This window comes from Rhinopithecus roxellana, chromosome 4, assembly GCF_007565055.1.
Source record: "Rhinopithecus roxellana isolate Shanxi Qingling chromosome 4, ASM756505v1, whole genome shotgun sequence".
Taxonomy (NCBI): Eukaryota; Metazoa; Chordata; class Mammalia; order Primates; family Cercopithecidae; genus Rhinopithecus; species Rhinopithecus roxellana.
Window position 1 is genome coordinate 138,951,096 of NC_044552.1, and position 23,127 is coordinate 138,974,222.

Below are 23,127 nucleotides of genomic sequence, written 5' to 3' on the forward strand. Positions count from 1 at the left end.
ATACTTCATTGTTTCTGCTTACCTGCTGTTTTACCCAGGTCTGGAAGACAGGCAATATACTATTCATATTTGTATGACAGCACTAGTACAATGTCGGGATGGAGCAGGGCCTTAATACATTTTAAATAAACAAATGGATGCATAAATATATTAATGTGAAACAAATTTCCAGTACTCTGTGGTTCAGTTATGTGTAGTTCTATTTTGAATAACCAAATCATTGAATTCAAATTTCAAACAAAGATTTATTTATGCAATAGTACAAAGAGTGCTCATGATTTTAAAATCTCCCAAATAATAATTAAGCTTTCCACACATACGTTAGGAAATCATTTAATTAAACTAATCCACTATTAACAAGTTTTTTCATTGACTTTAAACCAGGCATTCAAGATCAACTTTGGTTTGACCAAAATATGTATCTACATATCAGCATAAGTGCCAGAGTTTATGGGGATTTTTTAAAGTACTTTCATCTTGACCAGGTTTCTCAATCTTGACACTAGTGACAGTTTAGGACAGACAATTATTTGTTGTAGGCAGCTATTCAGTACATTTTTGGTATTTAACAGATTGTGATAATCCATACACTAGAAATTTAGATGCACACTTCACCAACAAATATGACTGAATAGCAACATAAGACTAAAGGGCATAGCATTTGTCAAGTTTGAGTCACAAGTATATATGACTTAACGCTTGATTTTGAGCAAATATTTACGGTATTAAGGGTTAAATGGAGATTTGCCTCAATTATTGCATCTGCTAAATAAGGCTAATCAACTATTTATTGAACACATAGTACATGTTATGTGTGTTTCACTGGGTTGTTGGGAAGAAAAAATGAGACCAGGTGTTTTTGTATCCTATATAAATTATAAAGTGTTATATAAATGTTTATGTTATTAAGTTTTAAAATAGAGTCACTAATATGCACATGCTAAGTGAATACTGACTTTTATTCTTCACATTCCAGTATTGTGAAAGCTTCTGAGTTTAAGAATCAGTTTTCAGAGACCAAGGTCATTGCTTTTGGTGAAGAACCAATTTAGCTCCCTATCAGAGGCTTTTAACTTAAGGTTCACAGACCTAATCACAGAATCTCAAGGCACAGATGAGTAATTAATGAGGCCTGAACTTGGACATCTTTTTTATAAACTCCATGAGATTTAGTATTTCCTTCCATTTTAAATGAAATAAGCAAGACACACATTAACAGTAGTTCCTGGCCAGGCACAGAGACTCATGCCTCTAATCCCAACAGTTTGGGAGGCCAGGTTGGGAGGATTGCTTCAGCTCAGGAGTTCAAGACCAGCCTGGGCAACATAGTGAGATCCCCATCTCTACAAAAAAAAAAAAAAGAAAAAAATTAGCTGGGTGTGGTGGCATGCACCTGTAGTCCCAGCTACTTGGGAGGCGGAGGTGGTAGGATGTCTTTTGCCCAGGAAGTCAAAGCTGCAGTGAGCCAGGATCATGCCACTGCACTCCAGGCTGGGTAACAGAGTGAGACCTGTCTCAAAAAATAAAAAATAGCAGTTTCTTTGTCTTTTCAATAGAAATAACAATTATTTTTATGTCATGTTACATCTGTGGCATGTATCTGGAAATAACATTCATGTTCTTCATTACTTTGAAATTTCTGCAGCTTTAGATCTGCAATAAGGTTTGTTTTGTTTTGCTTTGTTTAGAGACAGTCTGTTGCCCAGGATAGAGTGCGGTAGTATAATCATAGCTCACTGCAGCCTCGAATTCCTGGGCTCAAGCAATCCTCTTGTCTTAGTTTCTTGAGTAGCTGGGACTGTACACATACACCACCATATCTGGAATTTTTTTTTTTTTTTTTTGAGACAGGGTCTCACTATGTTGCCCTGATTGATCTCAAATTCCTGTCCTCTGTCCTCAAGCAATCTTCCTCCCTTGGTGTCCCAAAGCACTGGGATTACAGGCATGAGCCACTGTACCTAGCCAACTGTTTTGTTTTGTTTTGTTTTTGAGATGGAGTCTCACTTTGTTGCCCACGCTAGAGTGAAGTCGCATGATCTCAGCTCACTGCAACCTCCACCATCCAGGTTCAAGCCGTTCTCCTCCCTCAGCCTCCCAAGTAGCTGGGACTATAGGCGCATGCCACCATGCCCAGCTAATTTTTGTATTTTTAGTAGAGACGGGGTTTCACCATGTTAGCCAGGACAGTCTCGATCTCTTGACCTCATGATCCACCCACCTTACCCTCCCAAAGTGCTGGGATTACAGGCTTGAGCCACCACACCAGGTCCAACTTTTTTAAATAACATGAACAGGCACACAGGCTACTCATGTAGACAACCTTGATATTGATCCCTTTAAAAAATAAAACTTTAAATTGCCCATATTTAAATATATATCTTGCTGTATAAGTCTTCAATAAAGAGGAATATATCTTACAATACACATTTGTAAGATATATTTGTTAATATTTTGATATCTATATTTAATTACAAATGGTTTCCTTTGTAATGCTATGTATACTGTTTATTTAAAATCATTGCTTTAAGGAGTCCACAGACTTCATCAACTTTCCAACTTTTGTGCCTTTGGCACAAAATATGTTAAGAACTGTTGCAGAGGACTACACTTCAGTTTCTTAAGGGATATATACCTCAGACATGATATTCCCAGAAACACCACAAGATGGCTTTCTTGCTTCAGATCCACTGTGGAGATGTTTTTCTCTCCTTTTACAGTTACTTTACGGGGGGTTGTGAAGCTCGCTGTACTGGTCAGTTTTCCTAAGAAACTGAACCTTCATGTATATGAAGAGATTTATTATGAGAGAAATATTGTAGTTGGCTCACATGATTATGGAGGCTGACAAGTCCAAAGACCTGCTGCCAGCAAGCTCGAGACCCAAGAGAGCCAATGGTAACGGTGTAAATCCAGTCTGAAAGCCAGGAGGTTCAAGACTCAGGAAGAGCCCACATTTTAGTTTGAGTCCAAGGGCAGGAAAAAATTCACGTCCCAGCTTCAGGACAGTCAGGCAGGAGAAGTTCCCTCTTACTCAGCCTTTTTGTCCTTTAACTGATTGGATGAGGCCCACCCACATTAGGAAGGGCAATCTGCTTTACTCAATTCAAATGCTCATCTTATCTAGAAACACTCTCACTGACATTACAAGAGTTACAAGAGTAATGTTTAAACAAATGTCTGTGCACCCCATGGCTTAAGTAAGTTGACAGAGAAAATTAATCATCACACTCACAGATATCATTGAGTGAATGTTTACAATGTATATAGGAACTACCCCAATGGAACAGCGTTTTGTCAGGTATGGTCCATAGTCTCATTAGGCTTATGATATAAAGAGCTTAACAGGATATTATATGAAAAGCTACACAAATAACTATAACAATTATGATAAGTACAGGGAAAAGAAAAGGAAAAACTTACTTTGGGCAGTTAAAAAAGAATAGTTCACTGAAGAGTAATGTCAAAATGCAATCTGAAGCATGACTAGAAAGAGTAGCAGTTGACCAGGTGAGAAGTTGGGGGTAGGCAGAGAAGAAATAGCATGGACATAACGCCTATTGCAGAAAAGCTTGGCTTCTCAGGGAAAGCATAGGGAAGGAAACTGCACCAACCGTGAGAAAATAATAAAAGATGAGCACTGGAAAGACGGTACGAACCTGAGTGGGCAAGTCCTAGTTAACCAGGTAAGAAGTTTCAAACATTATCCTAAGAGTAATGGGAAGCCCCAGCACCTTTCCTGACTAGTTATTCCATTTCATGTTGTGAGTTTAGCAATAGTCAACCCGCATGTTTATCACTCACCATATTAAGGAATCCACATACTAAGGCTAGCTCAGATTTAAAAAAATAAGCAAAAGGTGGTGAGTATAACAATGCTTTAGAACTAGTTTCAGACTACCAGGCAAATCATAGATGGTTCAACCTTATATCATGATTCTTAATCTGTTTTTGGTGTCTCTATAAAATTCACATATATACTTCCACCTGAACATTTTTCTTTATAACATTATCTCCTATCTACCACACTAAGGGCATATCTGATTCATGCCCTGTATCAATAACATTTTAACTTACGAAAATTAACTTTAAAAAATACTTCATACATTATCTGTAGTATATAATGAAAACACTGGTCACTGGCAACAGTGGTTGCCTCTAGGAAGGGGAACCAGCTAGCCCAGACACAGAAGTGGCAGACATACTTTTCATATTATTATATCTTCTTATTTTTAGAAAATTAATCTATGACTATTTTTAAAATGTTAAGAACCATTCACCTCAATTTCCAAGAATCTTACATTCATATTTAATATTTACATTTATTAAATCTCAATGCTTTTGCTTCTGGCAGCTTTGACTATGGTAGAGACTACCAATTGCCTACCACAACATCTATTTCCCTTTTCCTTCCCAGGAACAGAATCCTAATATTATTTGGGGTTGCAATGCATTAAATAGACATTTCCTGACTCCCCTGTAGTTATATGTGGCCATATGACAGAGTTCTGAACAATGAGACCTAAGTGGAAGTATCATGTGAAATGTGGGGAAGGCTACTTTAAAAGAGGGGACTCCACTGAAAAGTAGGCCTTCTTGTAATTCTCTCATTTCTTCCAGCAGCCATCTTGGAATGTGTAGGTGGCATTTTTTTTTTTTTTTCTTTTGAGATTGAGCCTTGCACTGTCACCCAGGCTGGAGTGCAGTGGTATGATCTTGGTTCACTGCAACCTTCACCTCCTGGGTTCAAGCGATTCTCCTCTCTCAGCCTCCCAAGTAGCTGAGACTGCAGGCTCCCTCTGCCATGCCCGGCCAATTTTTATATTTTTATTAGAGATGGAATTTCACCCTGTTGACCAGGCTGGCCTCGAACTCCTGACCTCAAGTGATCCACCCACCTCAGCCTCCCAAAGTGTTTGAATTACAGGCATGAGCCACTGCACCCAGCCTGTAGATGGTATCTTTAGACCTACATACTCAGTTAGGACCATGAAGTGATCCTGAAGATGACAGAGCAGCAAGAGAGAAGCCTATGTTCCTGATGACTTTGTGGACCCACCAAACAGTTTATCATAATTAAGCTATATCGTAGTTAACTCACTTTTATTTTGCTTTTTTGTTGTATGTAACAAAACCTAATCCTAAACGATATAGTGGTCATCCTTATACCCATTAGGGAAAAGAGATTCTCCAACACACATTCAACAGCATATAAAAGAGGTTATTGTGCATTTATCCCACAAGGTAGAATGTGAACTACTGAGAGGTGATAGCAATATCTGCAAGGTAAGACAATGTTACTTCAAGAATAATCCCTGATTCATCCATTCAACAAATTATTACAGAATACCTACTACATTCCAGGCCCTAAGAGCAACTATATTGAAAGATAAATCTATGATGCAAACCAGTATAACACTCCTTCCCACATCCACAAAGAAATTTTGTTTTGTTGTTGTTGTTGTTGTTGGGTTTTTTGTTGTTTTGTTTTTTGTTTTTGTTTGTTTGGTTTTAAGTAGTGGAAAATTTAATAGGCACGAAAGAAGGGGGAAGAAAGAAAGAAGAGGCTTCCCTGTATGGAGACAGGGAGGGGGCCCCAAAGCCAAGAGAGGGAACCCCAAAGAAATTTTGAACATTGAACTTTCTATTCTCCTTCACAGCACAAAGAGGGGCAGAAATGAAGTATGTAGATATCAAAAAGGCAAAACTTCTTCCTAAATCCTTAGAACACAGACATTTTGTAAGTTACGTATAGAGATTTTGTCTTACATGAACCATTTCCGCATAATAATCTTTATTATTAATATTGATTGGTATAGCAAATATGCACCCAGTAAAATGGGAAAAAATTTTGAGTATACATTTGGGAACCAATTCCCTGATATTTTCCTTCTCTGAACTTAAAATCAAGTTAGACTGAGTTTCACACATTCATACCTTAAAAATAACAACCTGAGGGTCTGGTTCTGTGCAAAATGGTAGCTATAGTATACTTTGTCTCTCCCACTAAATCCAACAACAATCCTTGTGTAGAATGCATTGAGCAGCTATTTGAAGACTGGAAAAATAAACGATAGCAGAAGAACCAAGGAAGAAGATTAGAATCTAAAGTGCCATAAAACCAGATTAAGTTTCCTGGCACTTTTTTCTTCCAATATGGCCTGGCTTTTTTTCTCTCTGCTATAATCAACTGGCCTTGACTCAAAAGCAGCAGAAAAGCTGAAAGTGCAACTGATTATGTACAAAGACTGCCAAGAGAAGCCTTATCTTTCTGGTCCAAGAATCAGAAAGGGGATGCTTAAAGGTCAGAGAAGCAAGAACATCCAATATTCTTTTCTATCCTCTCTAATTCCAACTCCCAGATAATCCCACAGGGATGGCAGAAGCAAAAACCATGACAGACATTTGGGCAGCCTAAAATTCTAAGGTAAGGGAATCATTCTTTTTACCAGAGGATATAGATCTGGTCTCAAGATCTTAGGTCAAATGCCTGTTGCAACTTTCTCTCCCTGTCGTCCAATCGCATGGCCCCAGATGCAAATACATCTGAAGGAAGTACACAACAGGGCAGGAAAACAAAAGTCCAGTTTTCTGTTCAGACGACTGGAAAGGGGGTCCTCATGGAAACAAAAAATATCAGAGAGATCACAGAAAGAAGGGATCTCATGAGAGCAATCCCATAAAATTGTATATTAACGTCTACACTCACCTTTGAGCTAAACGTGCATAGATCTGACCTTAAACAGCATACCAAAGGCTTTGAGAAGTAAACTATAGCATAGACTACTACACAGATCCCACACTATCCACTGGGTGGTACACATAATGGACAAATCCAAATAGTACTACTGAGTAGACTTTGAAAACCATATTGGTATTGGAATCACAGGCCACAGGTGGGTCCAACTTGCAAAATGACCTAACCAGGTTGAGTGACCACTAAAGCTAAGAAGAACAGTATTCCCCTTAAGATATAACTGGCAGCTAGAATTTCATGATATGCAAATGTCCAGAAAAGATTAAAAAGTTACTCAACATAGAAAGAAACAGGAAAAACGTTACCTTGGAAAATAAAAGACAAATAAGCAAACACCAATCCTGAGGTGTCAGACCTTGAAATTTCTGTACAATGTACAAAGACTTAAAATCAGTTATTATAACCATGCCTAAAAACATAAGGGCAAAGTCTTTCTAAATAAATAGAAAGAAAGTATTGGACAAGAAATAAAAGCTATACCAAATGGAAATTTTAGAACTTAAAAATACAGTAATTATAATAAAATATTCATTGGATGGGCTCAAGAACAGACTTGAGATGAGAGTAGAAAGCGTCAGTGAACATAAAGCTAAATCATTAGAAACAAATCAGTTTGAAGAGAAAACAAGTCCTTAAAAAAGTGGGCCTTTTGATACTATCATGTAGTTACCTGAGGCTCCGAGTCTCAGGACAGTATCAAAAGGCCTAACATTTGTTTCATCAAAGTCCCGGAAAGAGAGGAGAAAGAAAAAAATATTTGGAGAAATAATGGCTGAAAATGTATCAAATTTGGTAAAAGACATATACTTACAGAATCAGGAAGCTCAGAAAACCCCAAGAAGATAAACCCCAAAACCTCCAAACCCAGAAACATTATATTTAAGATTCTGAAAGCTAAAAAGAAAATACCATTAAAACATCCAGAAAATATATGCTTGTAATACATCGGTGTATTACAAACATATATCAACTTGAATGACTGAAGATTTCTCATCAGGAAAAAGAAATGGAAGGAGGAAGAGAAATGGCTTTTTTTTAGGTCTTAAAGGGAAAGAACTGTCAACTCATTATTCTATAACTATCGAAAATATCCTTCACGAATGAAGATAAAATAGACATTCTCAGGGGAAGAAAAACTAAGACAATTGGTTTCCAGCAAACCTGCTCTAAAAAAATGTTAGAGGACATTCTTTAAATGGAAGAGAAATGATACCCCAAAACAAACATGGAACATGAGGAATGAAAGAGAGCAACAGAAATATTAACTACCTGGGTAACTATAATAGATTATCCTTTCTCTCTTAAACTCCTTAAAATATGTGTGACAGTTAAAAACGAAAGTTTAGGTCAGGAACAGTGGCCCAAGTCTGTAATCCCAGCACTTTGGGAGGCTGAGGTATGCAGACACCTTGAGCTCAGGAGTTTGACACTAGATGGGGTAATATGATGAAACTGTGTTTCCACAAAAAATGCAAAAATTAGCCAGGAGTGGTGGCACATGCTGTAGTCCCAGATGCTCAGGAGGCTAAGGTGGGAGGATAGCTTGAGCCTTGAGATCAAGCCTGCAGTGAGCCATGTTACCACAGCCCTCCAGCCTGGATGACAAAGCAAGACTCTGTCTCAAAAAAAAATAAAACAAAATAAATAAATCATCATCATCATCATCATCATCATCATAAAGAAAAATAAACAAAATAAAAATAAATAAAAGTTACAGGCCACACCTATAATACCAGCACTTTGGAAGGCCACAATGGAGGATTTCTTGAGCCCAGGAGTTTCAGATCAGCCTGGGGAACATGGTAAAATGCCATCTCTATGGAAAAATACAAAAATTAGCCAGGCATGATGGTGTGCACCTAGAGTTCCAGCTACTCAAGAGGATGGACTGAAAAAAAAAAAAAGGTATAAACATTACATTAAATTACTATTTTAAAAATATTTATGTAATACATATAAATAGATATAAGAGGATATAATACATATAACTACAACATAAATAGAGGAAGGCAATGAGACCTATATAATGGTAAGATTTCTATATTTCAATTGAAGTGGTGAAATTTTAACTTTAAGTTGACTGTGAAAAGTTCAGTATGTATATCATAATCACCACACCAAGTACTAAAAACAAGTTATACAAAGAAATATTGTCAAAAATTCATGGAATAAATCAAAATGGAATAATAAAAATATTTAAGCAATTAAAAACTAGTTTGGAGAGGAAAAATAGAGGAATGAAAAATAAGGAAACAGACACCTATGATATGAAAGAAATCTGTTTATCTCTCTGTGTATCAATAATTACATTAAATGTAAATGGCCTAAACACAGAAATCAAAAGACAGAGATTGTCAAAAATTGGCAATGGCTACAAGCAAACTTGACTGATTAGATCATTACTTCTTCTCACCTACATGTTCCTGTCAGAGTCCAGAAAATGTCAACTAAACAAAGCAAGGAAAAGTGCTATATTATGAAATTTTGCTTCAATTACAGAAGCATATTATTACTTTGCTAAAGCTGCCACAACAAAGCACCACACAATGGGTGGCTTAAACATAAATTTATTTCATCAAAGTTGAGAAGGATAGAAGTCCAAAATCTATGTGTCTGCAGGGTTGATTTTATTCTATGGCTTCTCTCCTGGACTTACTAGGTAGCCATCTTAAGACTCTGAATAGACAATTTAAATGTATTTTAATATATTCTAAGCCTAAAAGGCCAATGCCTAATAGTGTAATGGAAGTCTTAGAACTCCTTCAGCCTCTGGATCTCTAAGGTTTTATTCTTCTGTTTTTCTTTTTTTTTTCCTTTTTTTTTTTTTTTGCTTTGTTTTGTTTTTCTGAGACAAGGTCTCACTCTGTTATCCAGGCTGGAATGCAGTGGGTGTGATCATGGCTCACTGTGGCCTCCTACCTCAGCCACTCAAGTAGCTGAGACTACAGGTGCACACCACCATGCCCAGTTTTTTGTATTTTTTTTTTTTCATTTTTGTAAAGACAGGGTTTTGCCATGTTTCCCAGTCTGGTCTTGAACTCCTGGGCTCAAGTGATCCTCCCACCTTGGCCTCCCAGGTGGTTCACATCTGGCATTACAGGTATGAGCCATCACACTTGGCCTCATAACATAATTACTAACATTGGTATGAATACTGTATTAGTCTGTTCTCATGCTACTAATAAAGACATATCCAACACTGGGTAATTTACAAAGGAAGAGGCTTAATTGACTCACAGTTCAGCATGGCTGGGTAGGCTTCAGGAAATATACAATCATAGCGGAAGGGGAAATAAACACATCCTTCTTCACATGGCAGCAGCAAAAAGAAAGAGCAAATTGGGGGAAAGCCCTTTTTAAAACCATTAGACCTCGTGAGAACTCACTCACTACCAGGAGAACAGGAGCATGAGGATAACCACCCCCATCATTCAATTACCTCCCACTGGGTCCCTCCCACAACACATGGGGATTATGGGAAGTACAATTCAAGATGAGATTTGGGTAGGAACACAGACAAACCATATCAAACATGCAAGTACTTTTGCTGATGTTCTTACTCAACCATTACCTGATTATTGAAAAAATAATACCAGTGTTTGAAAATCCAGGGTTTGTATATTAGTACAAAAGCTCTAGTAGTTATATTCTCCTGTTTTTAGAGAACATTATTCGTTATTTTATTACTTGATTTCCTACTATAGTTTCAATGTGTCCCCCAAAGTTCATGTGTTGTTTAATCCCCAATGCAACTGTGTTGAGAGCTGGGATTTTTATGAGGTGATTAGTATTGTTAATGCAGGAGTGGGTTCCTTATTGCAAGCAAGAGTGGGTTCCTTATAAAAGCAAGTTCAGCCCGCTCTTGCTCTTTCTCACCCTCTACCATCCCCTCTCTTGCCTTCCACCATGGGATGATGCAGCAAGGAGAACATTCCCAGATGCTATATCACACAGCTAATTGGGAGACTTGGGACTTGGGCTCATTTCTTCTAGGCACAAAGTTTTAGAATGTCCATTCCTTTACATCACATTCTCCCCTACCTGTCCAAAAGTTAGAGGGAAATCAGAGCTGAAAAATGAAAAATCTCAAATCCATTCTTCTCTTCAATATTTCTTATACTCCATATCACCTGTCTCAAGAGTTATCACATCAAACTCATCTTTCTTATTACAGCACACATTTTGTTATTGTGATATTCTATACTACTACTGTTGTTTCAACTGCAGAAAGGTAACAAACATATACAGAGGTATCTGGCTGTATATGACTTTCACATAAATGGGATTCTATCTTAAATAATAAATCAGTTTCTCATGTTGCGGAGGCAACTCTAGAGAACTGTGGTTGGATGAAATTTTCGAATAATTTATTCGGGTCTAGTTTACATTGAAGGAAAAGAGGTTTAGGGTACTTTTCCTTCATTGTCGTGGATCTTATTTCTCTCTCTTTTCCTTACAACACACCCAACTAGGTCTTGTCATGCCAGGAAGCAAACAGCTACAAAAGCTGATTTTTTAGATTTAAAAGTTAGTAATGCTGACCCAAATTAACTTCGATAAAACACTATCTTCTCCTGGAACATAACTCTTAAGCATGACTTATACTGAACCAAACTGCCTAAAATATGGAAGAGTGGTGTCTGTTGGAGATTTACTTATGGGTCATATTATTATTTAATCTTAAGATATAGAAACCATGTAAGCACAATTATGATAGAACTATCAATTAGTGTTTTCTACCATTGCAAAGGGAAATAAACTAATTGAGAAATAAAAAATAAGAATGATTATTTTATTGTGTGTAAAATTTAATTTTGAAGGGCAATTTATGAAATATGATTATTAGTCACATGAAAATTATTGAGAAAAAATTTAAAACACAACTCATCCATATCAGACCATATCCCTGAAAATAAAATCAAAACCACAATGTCATACCATCTCACACCAGTTAGAATGGCAATCATTAAAAAATCAGGAAACAACAGGTGCTAGAGAGGAAGTGGAGAAACAGGAACACTGTTACACTGTTGGTGGGACTGCAAACTAGTTCAACCATTGTGGAAAACAGTGTGGCGATTCCTCAAAGATCTACAACTAGAAATACCATTCGACCCAGCCATCCAATTACTGGGGATATACCCCAAGGATTATGAGTCATGCTGCTATAAAGACACATGCACATGTATGTTCATTGCAGCACTATTCACAATACCAAAGACTTGGAATCAACCCAAATGTCCATCAGTGACAGACTGGATTAAGAAAATGTGGCACATACACACCATGGAATACTATGCAGTCATAAAAAAGGATGAGTTCGTGTCCTTTGTAGGGACATGGATGCAGCTGGAAACCATCATTCTCAGCAAACTATCGCAAGAACAGAAAACCAAATACCGCATGTTCTCACTCATAAGTGGGAATTGAACAATGAGATCACTTGGACACAGGAAGGGGAGCATCACACACCAAGTCCTATTGTGGGGAGGGGTTGAGGAGGATAGCATTAAGAGATATACCTAATGTAAATGATGAGTTAATGGGTGCAGCACACCGACATGGCACATGTATACATATGTAACAAACTTGCATGTTGTGCACATGTACCCTAGAACTTAAAGTATAATTAAAAAAATATAAAAAATTTTAAAAAAACATTAAACATTAAATTAGACACGTTTATATAAAACTGGCAAAGATAAGCATCTCAAAAATAGTCTGGGCTGTGCACAGAAAAATATTAAATCTCCTAAACATGAGGCAAATTTACTTCCCCAATGGCTTTGATGAAATCCTACCTGGAATAACGCATATTTTCGTGTAAACAAATAGTAAGGCTTAAACTCATACATGAATCATAACAAATGAAAATCCTAATTCTCTTAAGTTTTATGAAAATTTTTGAATTCATATCACATCTACTGTTAACTTTGATTTTTACCAAGATGAAGCACCTCCCTTAGGTTATCCAGCAAGTAATTAAAATTTCATGACATTATCAAGCTTAAACCAAATTCCAACTTTTCTGACTATATTCCAGCATGCAATATAATGGCATAGGAAGTCAACTAAACTTTAGACTTCAATGTGAATTTATTTTCACAAAATTACTTTAAAGAGGATAATGCCCAAACGATCACTTTAAAAGCTGAGTTCTGTTTAAAGACAAAAATAAAGACATGGCTCATTCATTAAGTAAACATTTATTTAATGTCTACTGAGCAAAATACTGTACTAAATATTGTGACTTCTGCCCTATGACAATCAAAGAAATAAGAAAAAAAATACAACTTACGGCTGGGTGCAGTGGCTCACGCCTGTAATCCCAACACTTTTGGGAGGCCAGGGCCGGCGGATCACTTGAGGTCAGGAGATTGAGACCAGCCTAGCCAACGTGGTGAAACCCTGTCTCTATTAAAATATAGAAATTAGCTGGGCATGGTGGCACATGCCTGTAATCTCAACTACTCAGGAGGCTGAGACACAAAAGTCACTTGAACCCAGGAGGTAGAGTTTGCAGTGAATGGAGATCTCACCACTGCACTCCAGCCTGGGCAACAGAACAAGGCTCTGTCTCAAAAATAAAAAAATACAACTTAGTAAATACAAAATTATATAGTCCAACTGAATAATAAAAACAGAGGTGTTAAATAATGATAATAAAACTAACATAACTAGAAAATGCTTCCTTAGAGAGATTATTATTAAATCAACTAAGACATTTTCATAGTAGAAATTACACAAAAAAGGAAAGAATTAAGAGATTCGGCAAATATATTTTAAGTGGAAGGCTACATTGGGGAACTAATAAGATAAATTTGGAGAAGACTATAAACCCAATTGACAGATTCATTTTACGTTAAACATAATAGGAAATAACAACATACTATAAATGCTTGTATAATAGAGAAGTGAATAAAATGTTAATTAATGAAGGTATCTCTTGCATACATATATGTAGAATGAACTATATCAATGGAAATAAAACCAGCAAAACTGTTGTTGCAGCTACCCAAAGGTAAGATGATGAAGTTCTGTGTTAGTGTGGTTGAAGAAAACATGTGACAGCCTGGGTTGTTAGGGGAAAGTAAAATCTACTATTGTCTCTTTGGAGCAAAGGTTATTACAAAATAATAATAATAAAAATAAACCAAAACATTCCTGGGCTACTAGCAAACTTAAAGGCCTAGAGGTCTTGAGTGTATGACAGATGAAGAAAGTCCCATAGCTGTAGTTTCAATGGTACCTAGGAAATTCTGTTACTCTCATAAGGCACCAGATCACCATCCTAGAACTGAGTAAAAGATTATTTCGGCCGGGCGCGGTGGCTCAAGCCTGTAATCCCAGCACTTTGGGAGGCCGAGACGGGTGGATCACGAGGTCAGGAGATCGAGACCCTCCTGGCTAACACGGTGAAACCTCGTCTCTACTAAAAAATACAAAAAAAAAAACCAGCCGGGCGAGGTGGCGGGCGCCTGTAGCCCCAGCTACTCGGGAGGCTGAGGCAGGAGAATGGCTTAAACCCGGGAGGCGGAGCTTGCAGTGAGCTGAGATCCAGCCACTGCACTCCAGCCTGGGCGACAGAGCGAGACTCTGTCTCAAAAAAAAAAAAAAAAGATTATTTCATTGATTGCCTCAAAGTTGGTACGCTGGATTGTGAATCCAATTTGACATAATACAAATAAAAAGTTCACTTATTACAAATTTGAAAATGTGCTTTTAACATATTAATGTTACATCTTATCTTTGATGGAGGATCTTTGTGATACTATTATTCTGAAGTAGGAATTAATCCTTAATTCCTAGTAACCTTGTGAACAGGAGTCAAAAGGATTTTTATATCATAAATTCTTGATGTAAGCATAATAAAGGCAATAATTACTCTTGCTCAGGGATTGCCTATGCCATCTACACACTCTTAATAGACACTCTTGCCCCTGACTTGAGGAAAATCAAACAGGTTATACAACTCATGTAGTCTTTCTTAAGTGTCAACCCAAAATGTGGTCATAAATTACAGTAGGCAGGTGACACATACAAGTCACAAATTGTTTTGTCACATCAAATTTTACTTTTGTTTTACTGAAAATAGGTGGCAAACCTGCAGAATAATAAAAGAAAAGAAAAAAACAAACTAGCAATTACATTTATTTTAAAGAAAGAAATAAGTAGGAATTATTTACAAATTCATAATGCTACATGACCACAGATAGCACAAAATCATAGATTTGTAAAAGGTGCCTGTCACCACAAAAAAACAAGAAAGAACTCACACTGTCACTTATTAAATAAATCATGTCTTTAAGTCATTAATATGATCAACAAATCATCAGGAACACAAGGAAAAATCTGAGCTCCTATTCTTAACGCAAAAAGCAGTCCACCAAAGAGACAACCAAAATAACTAAACAGACCTCTGTGCTGACTGATGGCATTTTCAAAGTCCTGAATAAGTAGGAAATGTCCAAAGCGCGCACACACACACACAAACAAAAGGCACAATTCAGAGATAAACCTGGCTGTAAAATAAGTGTGGAAGCAAAATGATAAATTTGGAGGTATTTTTTTTTTTTTTTTTTTTTTTTTTTTGAGAGAGATCCCTAGTGTTTATATTGCATCACCAGTGAAGGAAAACGAAGTGTTACCAGGATCCGAAAAGGAGTCTCTGAACAGGGTGTACACTGAATTCCCCTTTAATAAAAAGAAAACAGCTCTAAACAAAAAAAAAGTTTTTAACTTCCAGAAAGCCAAATTAAAAACAAAAAAAAAAAAAAAAAAAAAAGAAGAAGAAGAAGAAGAAAGAAAAGAAATGGCTTTACCCACAATCCCATGTCTGGGACAGAGCTCTTCTACCAAGCCATGCAAAGTGTCCAAGACAGAGGCCACCCACCACGCATTCCCAGACTCTTAACCGTGTCACTCCAGAAACCAAGAGGACTTGGATTTCCACATTGCTAACGTGATCTGAAGGCACTCAGTACACATTTCTGTCTGGACAGGACCAGTTGAATCACTTCTCGCCTTATCAACCTCCAATAATTGCTACACTGTGTGCAACCAGTAAGTGGGTGGCACATGGAGTCTGACCTGGCAGCCTGCCTGCTACCTTCACCAAAAATACCCCATTCACACACTTTGTCTGATACTACTTTCATTGTCTGGGCTCTTGTTTTCGGAGAATTGCTGCCGAAGTATCGTAAACAAGTTACACCTTTACCTCTATCCCTAACATGGGATGCCCAGGTGCAGAGGCACCGGCACCGCCCTGCCATCACTCTCGTGTATACTGACCCGATTAGGCATCCTTCTTCCTTCTGCCCACACCAAGGCCCCCCAGGCCGCCGCCGCTCACCGGGAACCTTCCCAGGGGAGTGGCGGAGGGGCGAGGCCATGGTGCAGGGACCTGCAAGAGGGGCCTGACCCTGATCGAGAGGGGCCGATGGGCGGCCAGGTGGGCCTGCGGGTTTACCTTGTTGAGGTGAGGGTTCCGCGTCAGCAGGTAGCCGCGCTGATGGGTGTGGCGGCGACGGGGAACTTCGGGCTCCATGGCTGGCGCCGGGTTCGGCGGCGGAGTCAGGCCGGGGCGGGCGGCAAGCGCGGTGCAGGCGGCGGATGCTGCTGGGGTGCCCGTGCTGACTGCAGCTGTGGCGGCGGCGGCCGCACTGGGAAAAGCGCAGCGGCTAGGGGCGGGCGTGGGTGGCGAGAGGGGGTGGACGCGTCGGGAGAGGCCCGATCGAAGCGGGTGTCCCCAGCAGGGCAGCCTGCGAGAAGCGCTGAGTCATGGCAGGAGATCATCCGAGCCCGCGTGTGAGGAGGAGGAGGAAGAGCGAGGCCCTGGCAGCGCTGCTGGTGGCGGAGTAGGGGTGGCCGCCCGAGCCCTTGGCTCCATAGGGCCTCTGCCCACCATGGGCTTATGATCACCACTGTGGTCGCCTCTCTCCATGTGGGCATTCCAAACACAGTGCACTGGGTGGCTCTGCTGACCCCAGAGACCCAGGGTGGGGGAGGGGAGCGGGGAGTGTCAGGCCAGGTTCCCCCTGCCCGGCAAGGCTGGAGAAAGAGCGAGAAGATGCCAGAAGGTGCGAACTTGAGAGGTTCAGGCAGAGCCAGCATCTGCCAGCGGCTGTAGACACCGAGGGGGCTACGGGACCGAAGGACTCGTGAGGGGTTCCCAGGATTGTTGACAGAAGACCTCGACAGGCTGAGGAGAATCAGATTCGTCTCTCCCTTCTTGTTAGCGTCTTGGAAGCTCTCTAGCCACAGATCCACAGCCCTTGCCTCGCCGTCCAGGATGTAGGCCGTGCCCGGGGCGCTGAGGCTGGAGAGAATCAACCTTGACCCAGAATGCCAAGGCCCAAGGGAACTGGGAGGAAGCCCAGAGAGGAGAGCTCAGGAGCCACACCTGTCAGTTTCTGTAGATTTTCCACTGGAATTTATTTGAATTCCAATAAGATAAGAGTCAAGGTGTTAGGTTGCAAAGGCCCAATGAACAGTCCTATTTATCTTGTATATTGTTTCTCTGGGAGTTTTAGAAACCTGATGTTCAAGAACCACTGCTCTCTCTGAATAATGATGAGTAAGCAGTCTTTCAGGCCTTCGGTCTCTTCTTTGGTAAAAGCAGAAGGTTAAACTAAATTATCTTGCAAAGCTGATTTATTTATTTATTTATTTATTTATTTATTTATTTATTTATTTATTTTGAGACGGAGTTTCGCTTTTGTTGCCCAGGCTGTAGTGCAATGGCACGATCTGGGCTCAAGACAACCTCCGCCTCCCAGGATCAAGCGATTCTCCTGCCTCAGCCTCCCGAGTAGCTAGGATTACAGGCATGCGCCACCACGCCCGGTTAATTTTTGTATTTTTAGTAGAAACAGGGTTTCTCCATGCTGGTCAGGCTGGTCTTGAACTCCCGACCTCACATGATCCACCCACCTTGGCCTCCCAAAGTGCTGGGATTATAGGTGTGAGTCACAGAGCCGGGCCATTTTTATATTGTTTTATTTACATTTATGCTTGGAGGTTCATGGACTGGAGGCATAGTCAGATCATAGCCAAAAGGAGTGTCTGTCTGATAAAAATAAAATAATAGCAGCAGACGCTAAAGCCTTCTATGCCCCAGTTTCCTTTTCAGTTGAATAGGATTGCTAGTTTCTGTCCCATTTGTCTCTGCATACTGATATTACAAAGGATAGTGTTTGAGATTATTTGCTGATTTTATATCTCCATACTCTAGACACACATCCAATCACAGTGTTTTCATTTCTACTTATGTTACTTTGCCTTATCAGAAAGATTTCTTACAGTAATTGTATTTTGTCAGTACTTACATTTAGAAGCTTCTTTGACCTCATCTGAATTACCTAGAATTAGTTGTTTTTATAGAGAATATTTTCTAGGCATCACAAAGTTCTTTCTTAAAAAGCCCTTGAAGTTAAATGATACCTTTCATTGTGAATTCTATACTCCATAAATACTTAATCCTACAACATCTAAGAAAAAGGTGTACTTTACAAAACTCACTCTCCTGAATTAACTAAGGCACATTACAATTAGGGTGTTTTATGCGAGAGAAAACAGTTTAACAGCAGGCATGGGAGCCAACTCAAGCTGCTTAAGAAGAAACAAAATATTAGTACAACAGACACTTATTATAATAAAGTACTTATTACATGAATTTAGATATATTACCTATCTGTTCCTGTTTCTGAGATTTAATATCTACAGATAGGAAAGGTGTTATAAGTACAGGGAGTAGCCCACAAAGAGTATATGGCCTCTCCCTCAAAGGCAACATTACAGGGGAATTACAATATCCCGCCAGTAGTTGGTAAAATTCACATCTTTCATTTATATGTTTACTTTAATTATTAAAATAGCCGCAGTCATCTTCAATGAAACAGGATAAGGCCTAGCTGAAGGAGCCATTTAGTACATTCATGTGTAGTTCCAAGAATGCTGGAAAGAACCTATTTTTCTACATAAATGTTAGCTAGATTATCAAAATTTTCAGCCTTTTTTAATAATAATCTCTTATAAGGTTAGGTTTTATTTCCAAAAAATGTAGGAAAACAGATGCAGAGAAAAAAACTGCTTTAATTTGCCTTGTAACAAATTGTGATTGCACTGTCAGTCTGAACACAATTGGTAATGTTAAGAATGGGTATCATTCACAAATTAAGGGACTAAAACCTGTAGATTTCTGTTATACACAGGTGAGAATGCTATCAATCAAAATCAGATTTTTCTTTCCCAAGTTATATTTTAGCACACAAAGAGCTTTTACAACATAAAATATGATTGTAATAGATACTCTGATCTAATGTCGGTTGAGATTGCAAGTATAGAAAATTCAGGAAATAACAGCACATACAGCAATTCAAATACTTTACTTTCAGGAGATAAAAAAGATTAAAAGAAAAAATATGTATCTAGGTGATAATTCGTAATATTAACTAAATGATTCTGTATTTCTTCACACAAAAAGCACATTACTACTATGTCTTCAAAATCTAGTGTGCATTTTATATTATAACACATCTCAATTTAGACACCAAATTTTTATCAGAAATTTGATCTGTATTTCAATTTTATAAAACTTACATTTGCAATAGGAGATTCTCATACATAACTTGTTGCAAATATACCATATAGTTTTCCAATGACTAAATTGAGTATCTGTTTTATATTTAAATTAAAATCAAACACAATTTAAAACTGAGTATCTCATTTGCACTGGCCACATTTCAAATGCTTAGTAACATGCCAGTGCCCGTCGAATTAGAGAGCACAAGTCTAATCCAATGCATTTGGGCACTTAATTAAATGTTTTAAATAAATAAAGGTAAATATACATACCCATGTTACTGTAATGTTCATACAGATGTTGTTACATGAATTGCAGAGTAACTCAAGTTATACTACCTTATTAGTTTCACATATATAGCTATTTATAACTGTAAATGCATGCAATATACTGATTTTCTTTACAAAGCACGAATTCTTTTCCTTCTTCTCAGATAGTCAACCTAGTTGTTTCATTCCTCAAACCATTTTGTTGAAAGTTCACAACATCCCAGTTGATAACATGGCATATGGGTTAAAATTCTAAATTAGTAAAACTGCATTTTAAACAAACCTTCTGAAATTCAGATGTCCACATAAGTATTGTGCTTCAAGATAGCCAACTGCTGGAGAAATTTTGCACATACTCTCAATGTTGCTGCCATTATTTTCCCCCCGACAGAGTCTCACACTGTCGCCCAGGCTGCAGTGCAGTGGCGTAATCTTGGCTCACTGCGACCTCTGCCTCCCGGGTTCAAATGATTCTCCTGCCTCAGCCTCCCTAGTAGCTAGGATTACAGGAGTGCACCACATGTCTCACTAATTTTTGTATTTTTAGTAGAGACAGGGTTTCACCATGTTGGCAAGGCTGATCTCAAATTTCTGACCTCAAGTGATCTGCCCACCTCAGCCTCCCAAAGTGCTGGGATTATAGACATGAGCCACAGCACCTAACCAGCTGCCATTATTTGAAATGTTTTTCAGTTCTTCTTTTGGAATTATTTCTTATTTACTCAGGGTAAACACTATAGCACATTCTTTTAAGAGTATTTTATTAGTTTCAGGCCAGGCATTGTGGCTCACACCTGTAATCTCAGCATTCGGGGAAGTCAAGGCAGGAGGATCACTTGAAGCCAGGAGCTCAAGACCAGCCTGGGCAACAAAGTGAGACCCTGTCTCTACAAAAAACTTGAAAAAAAATTATCCCGGTGGGTGGCATGCACCTGTAGTCCCAGCTACTCAGGAGGCTGAAGCAGAAGAATTGCTTGAGCCCAGGAGGTCAAGCCTACAGTGAACCATGATTGTGCCACTGTACTCCAGCCTAAGCAACAGAGCAAGGCTCCATCTCAAAAAAAAGATTATATTAGTTTTACATCCACAGGTACCAGGGATTAGAACTTCAAAATATCTTTTCGGGGGACACAGTTCAATCCATAACAAGGAGGAAATCTAGAATCAGACTGACCAGGTTTGAATCTTTCTTGCCCTGTGTCTTTGAAAATCTTATTCCCTCTGGGCCTCAGCTTCCTCATCAGAAAAATGAGGATATTAAAAGTACCTGCCTTTTAAAGTTGTTATGGGGATTAAATGAGGTGATTTTTGCATATTTATTCAATAAATACTTACTGATCAACCTACTATGTGTCAGCCCCGATATAGGCCCTGGAAGATTTATAGTGAATAATACAAATTCTCTGTCATCTAGAAATTACATCCTACTGAGACAATAAACAAGCTATACTATGTCATATTATATAATACAGATACATGTAAAGCACTTAGAACAGTGCCTGTCCCATAGTAAGCACTCAACAAATGTTATTCCTTTCCTCCAAGATCTGGTTCATCTTACGAAGCCATTCCCCATTCCCTCACATAGATATTTCCCCCTTAATTAATTCAAAATGTTTCTTGAATACTTCCTCTATGCCAAGCCTTAGACTAGGCACTGGTAGGCAAACATAAGCTTATGGGGAGAAACAGCCAATACACAGGTAAAGAGGTAGGTAATTATGAAATCTGAACTGCAAAAGAAATGAGTGTGCACTTCAGCAATTAGCATCATGAAGACTAATATTTTTAAATATTCATAATGTTTTAAATTGTATTTTTATTAGTATTTGGGATGTCTTGTATTTAAGTACTTGAAAATCTCTCTGAATGGTAGAAGTATTCTTTCAAACATAAATAAAAGATAACTTCAATAACACTTCACTTGCATGTCCATAGCAAATTTGCCCCCACTGGGGATATTCCCAGAAATACTTCAATTTTTAAGGGGGAAAATACTTATTTAGACAGGTAATAGCTGGTGTACTTGTCAAGAAGGCATTGAAGTTAGTAATCTAGAATACAGACTTTGGACTAAGAGTTCCTGGGCTCCTGTTCCAATTTGGCCAACTTTGTCAAGTTACTTACCTCCCTTTGTCTCCTCCAGTGATTTATCCTCATCATAGTAAGCACTACATGGGTATTTGTCAAATGAAAACAAAGATAAAAATAAATCAGGTGCATTTCTCTGTACTTTCAACTTTTAAAAAGAAAACACTATCAATCACTAAAAGAAATTCAAATATTGACCAGGCACAGTGGCTCACGCCTGTAATCCCAGCACTTTGGGAGGCTGAGGTGGGTGGATCACCTCAGGTCAGGAGTTCAAGACCAGCCTGACCAACATGGTGAAACCCTGTTTCTACTAAAAATATAAAAATTAGCTGGGCGTGGTGGGACTCGCCTGTAATCCCAGCTATTCGGGAAGCTGAGTCAGGAGAATCGCTTGAACCTGGTAGGTGGAGGTTGCAGTGAGCCAAGATTGTGCCACTGCACTCCAGCCTAGGCAACAGAGCAAGACACCATATTAAAAAAAAAAGAAAGAAAGAAAAAGAAATAAAATTTTCTAAGAATATAAATTTTACTTACAATTTTAGCAATTACAGGTTTTGGCTTTAGAAAGTAGAATTAAGTGACCTGACAAGGTTAAGTATTAATCTTGTAGGATTAGTATTATAGTGGATTTTTCTGTTTGTGTTTTTTACTCTTATAACAAAGTAAAATTTTTTTAAAGCTGCTTGTTTTTAATTTTCATGTTTTCCCAGCTATCACCACAGTATACCTTCTACAAAGCATCATTTCTCTATCTAGGTCAGAGGTCAGCTATCTATGCATGTCATGCTAAAGCTTGCCACTTGTACCTACTGCTTGCCAGTAGGCACTGAAGCCAGCCACATAATGCGACTCTGAATTAGGGCGGGTAAGTTTCAGAATACCTTACTCCACCTGTGCGGATCCACCCTGCTTTCCTTACTTTGAAAAAGCCAGACTAAAAACAAACAAATCAAAATGATCTTAAAAATTAAAAAGTAAAATTTTAAAAAACTTTATAGAAAGTTTAACTTTTTTTATAACAATATAGATTGACTTTATTTAGCCCAGACTCACGTAAAGAACAGATTGTCATATAACTTATTTAATAAACAATTGACTTTCAAATACAACATGATGCTAATAGTAATTCGCTAAGCAACAGTATTATGTGGCTTTTTACTTCTCAGTATTGTTCTACGTATTTTAAGAAATTTGACGCTAGAGTTAGAGAAAATAAACATTTAATATTTATTTTTGAGTTAAGTTTTACAAACACACAAAAAATAGTGGTTCAAAACTATTAAAATAAATCTTTGGAATATCTGACTAATTCTTGCTTTAAAAGTGGCATTTGTTTCTGGTACCATGTTAAATTATTTGACTTCTTATCTCAAACAGATATTATTTTTTTAATGAATAAAAAAATCACACAGACAAAAGAG

General features: G+C 38.2%; 1 protein-coding gene across 2 annotated transcripts in view; it reads right to left on the reverse strand.

Moving 5' to 3' along the window:
* The window catches only part of ME1 (malic enzyme 1), a 227,938-nt gene extending 211,357 nt beyond the window's left edge, over positions 1-16,581 (reverse strand). Inside the window, exon 1 of one of the 2 annotated variants that reach the window (XM_010358271.2) lies at positions 16,230-16,581. In XM_010358271.2, coding sequence (XP_010356573.1) covers positions 16,230-16,307 — 78 coding nt within the window. In that variant the 5' untranslated portion in view covers positions 16,308-16,581. Of the gene's footprint in view, positions 1-15,579; positions 15,661-16,229 lie in introns of those variants that run through there. The other variant, XM_030929299.1, reaches the window with a different exon arrangement.
* Positions 16,582-23,127: the final 6,546 nt, after the last annotated feature.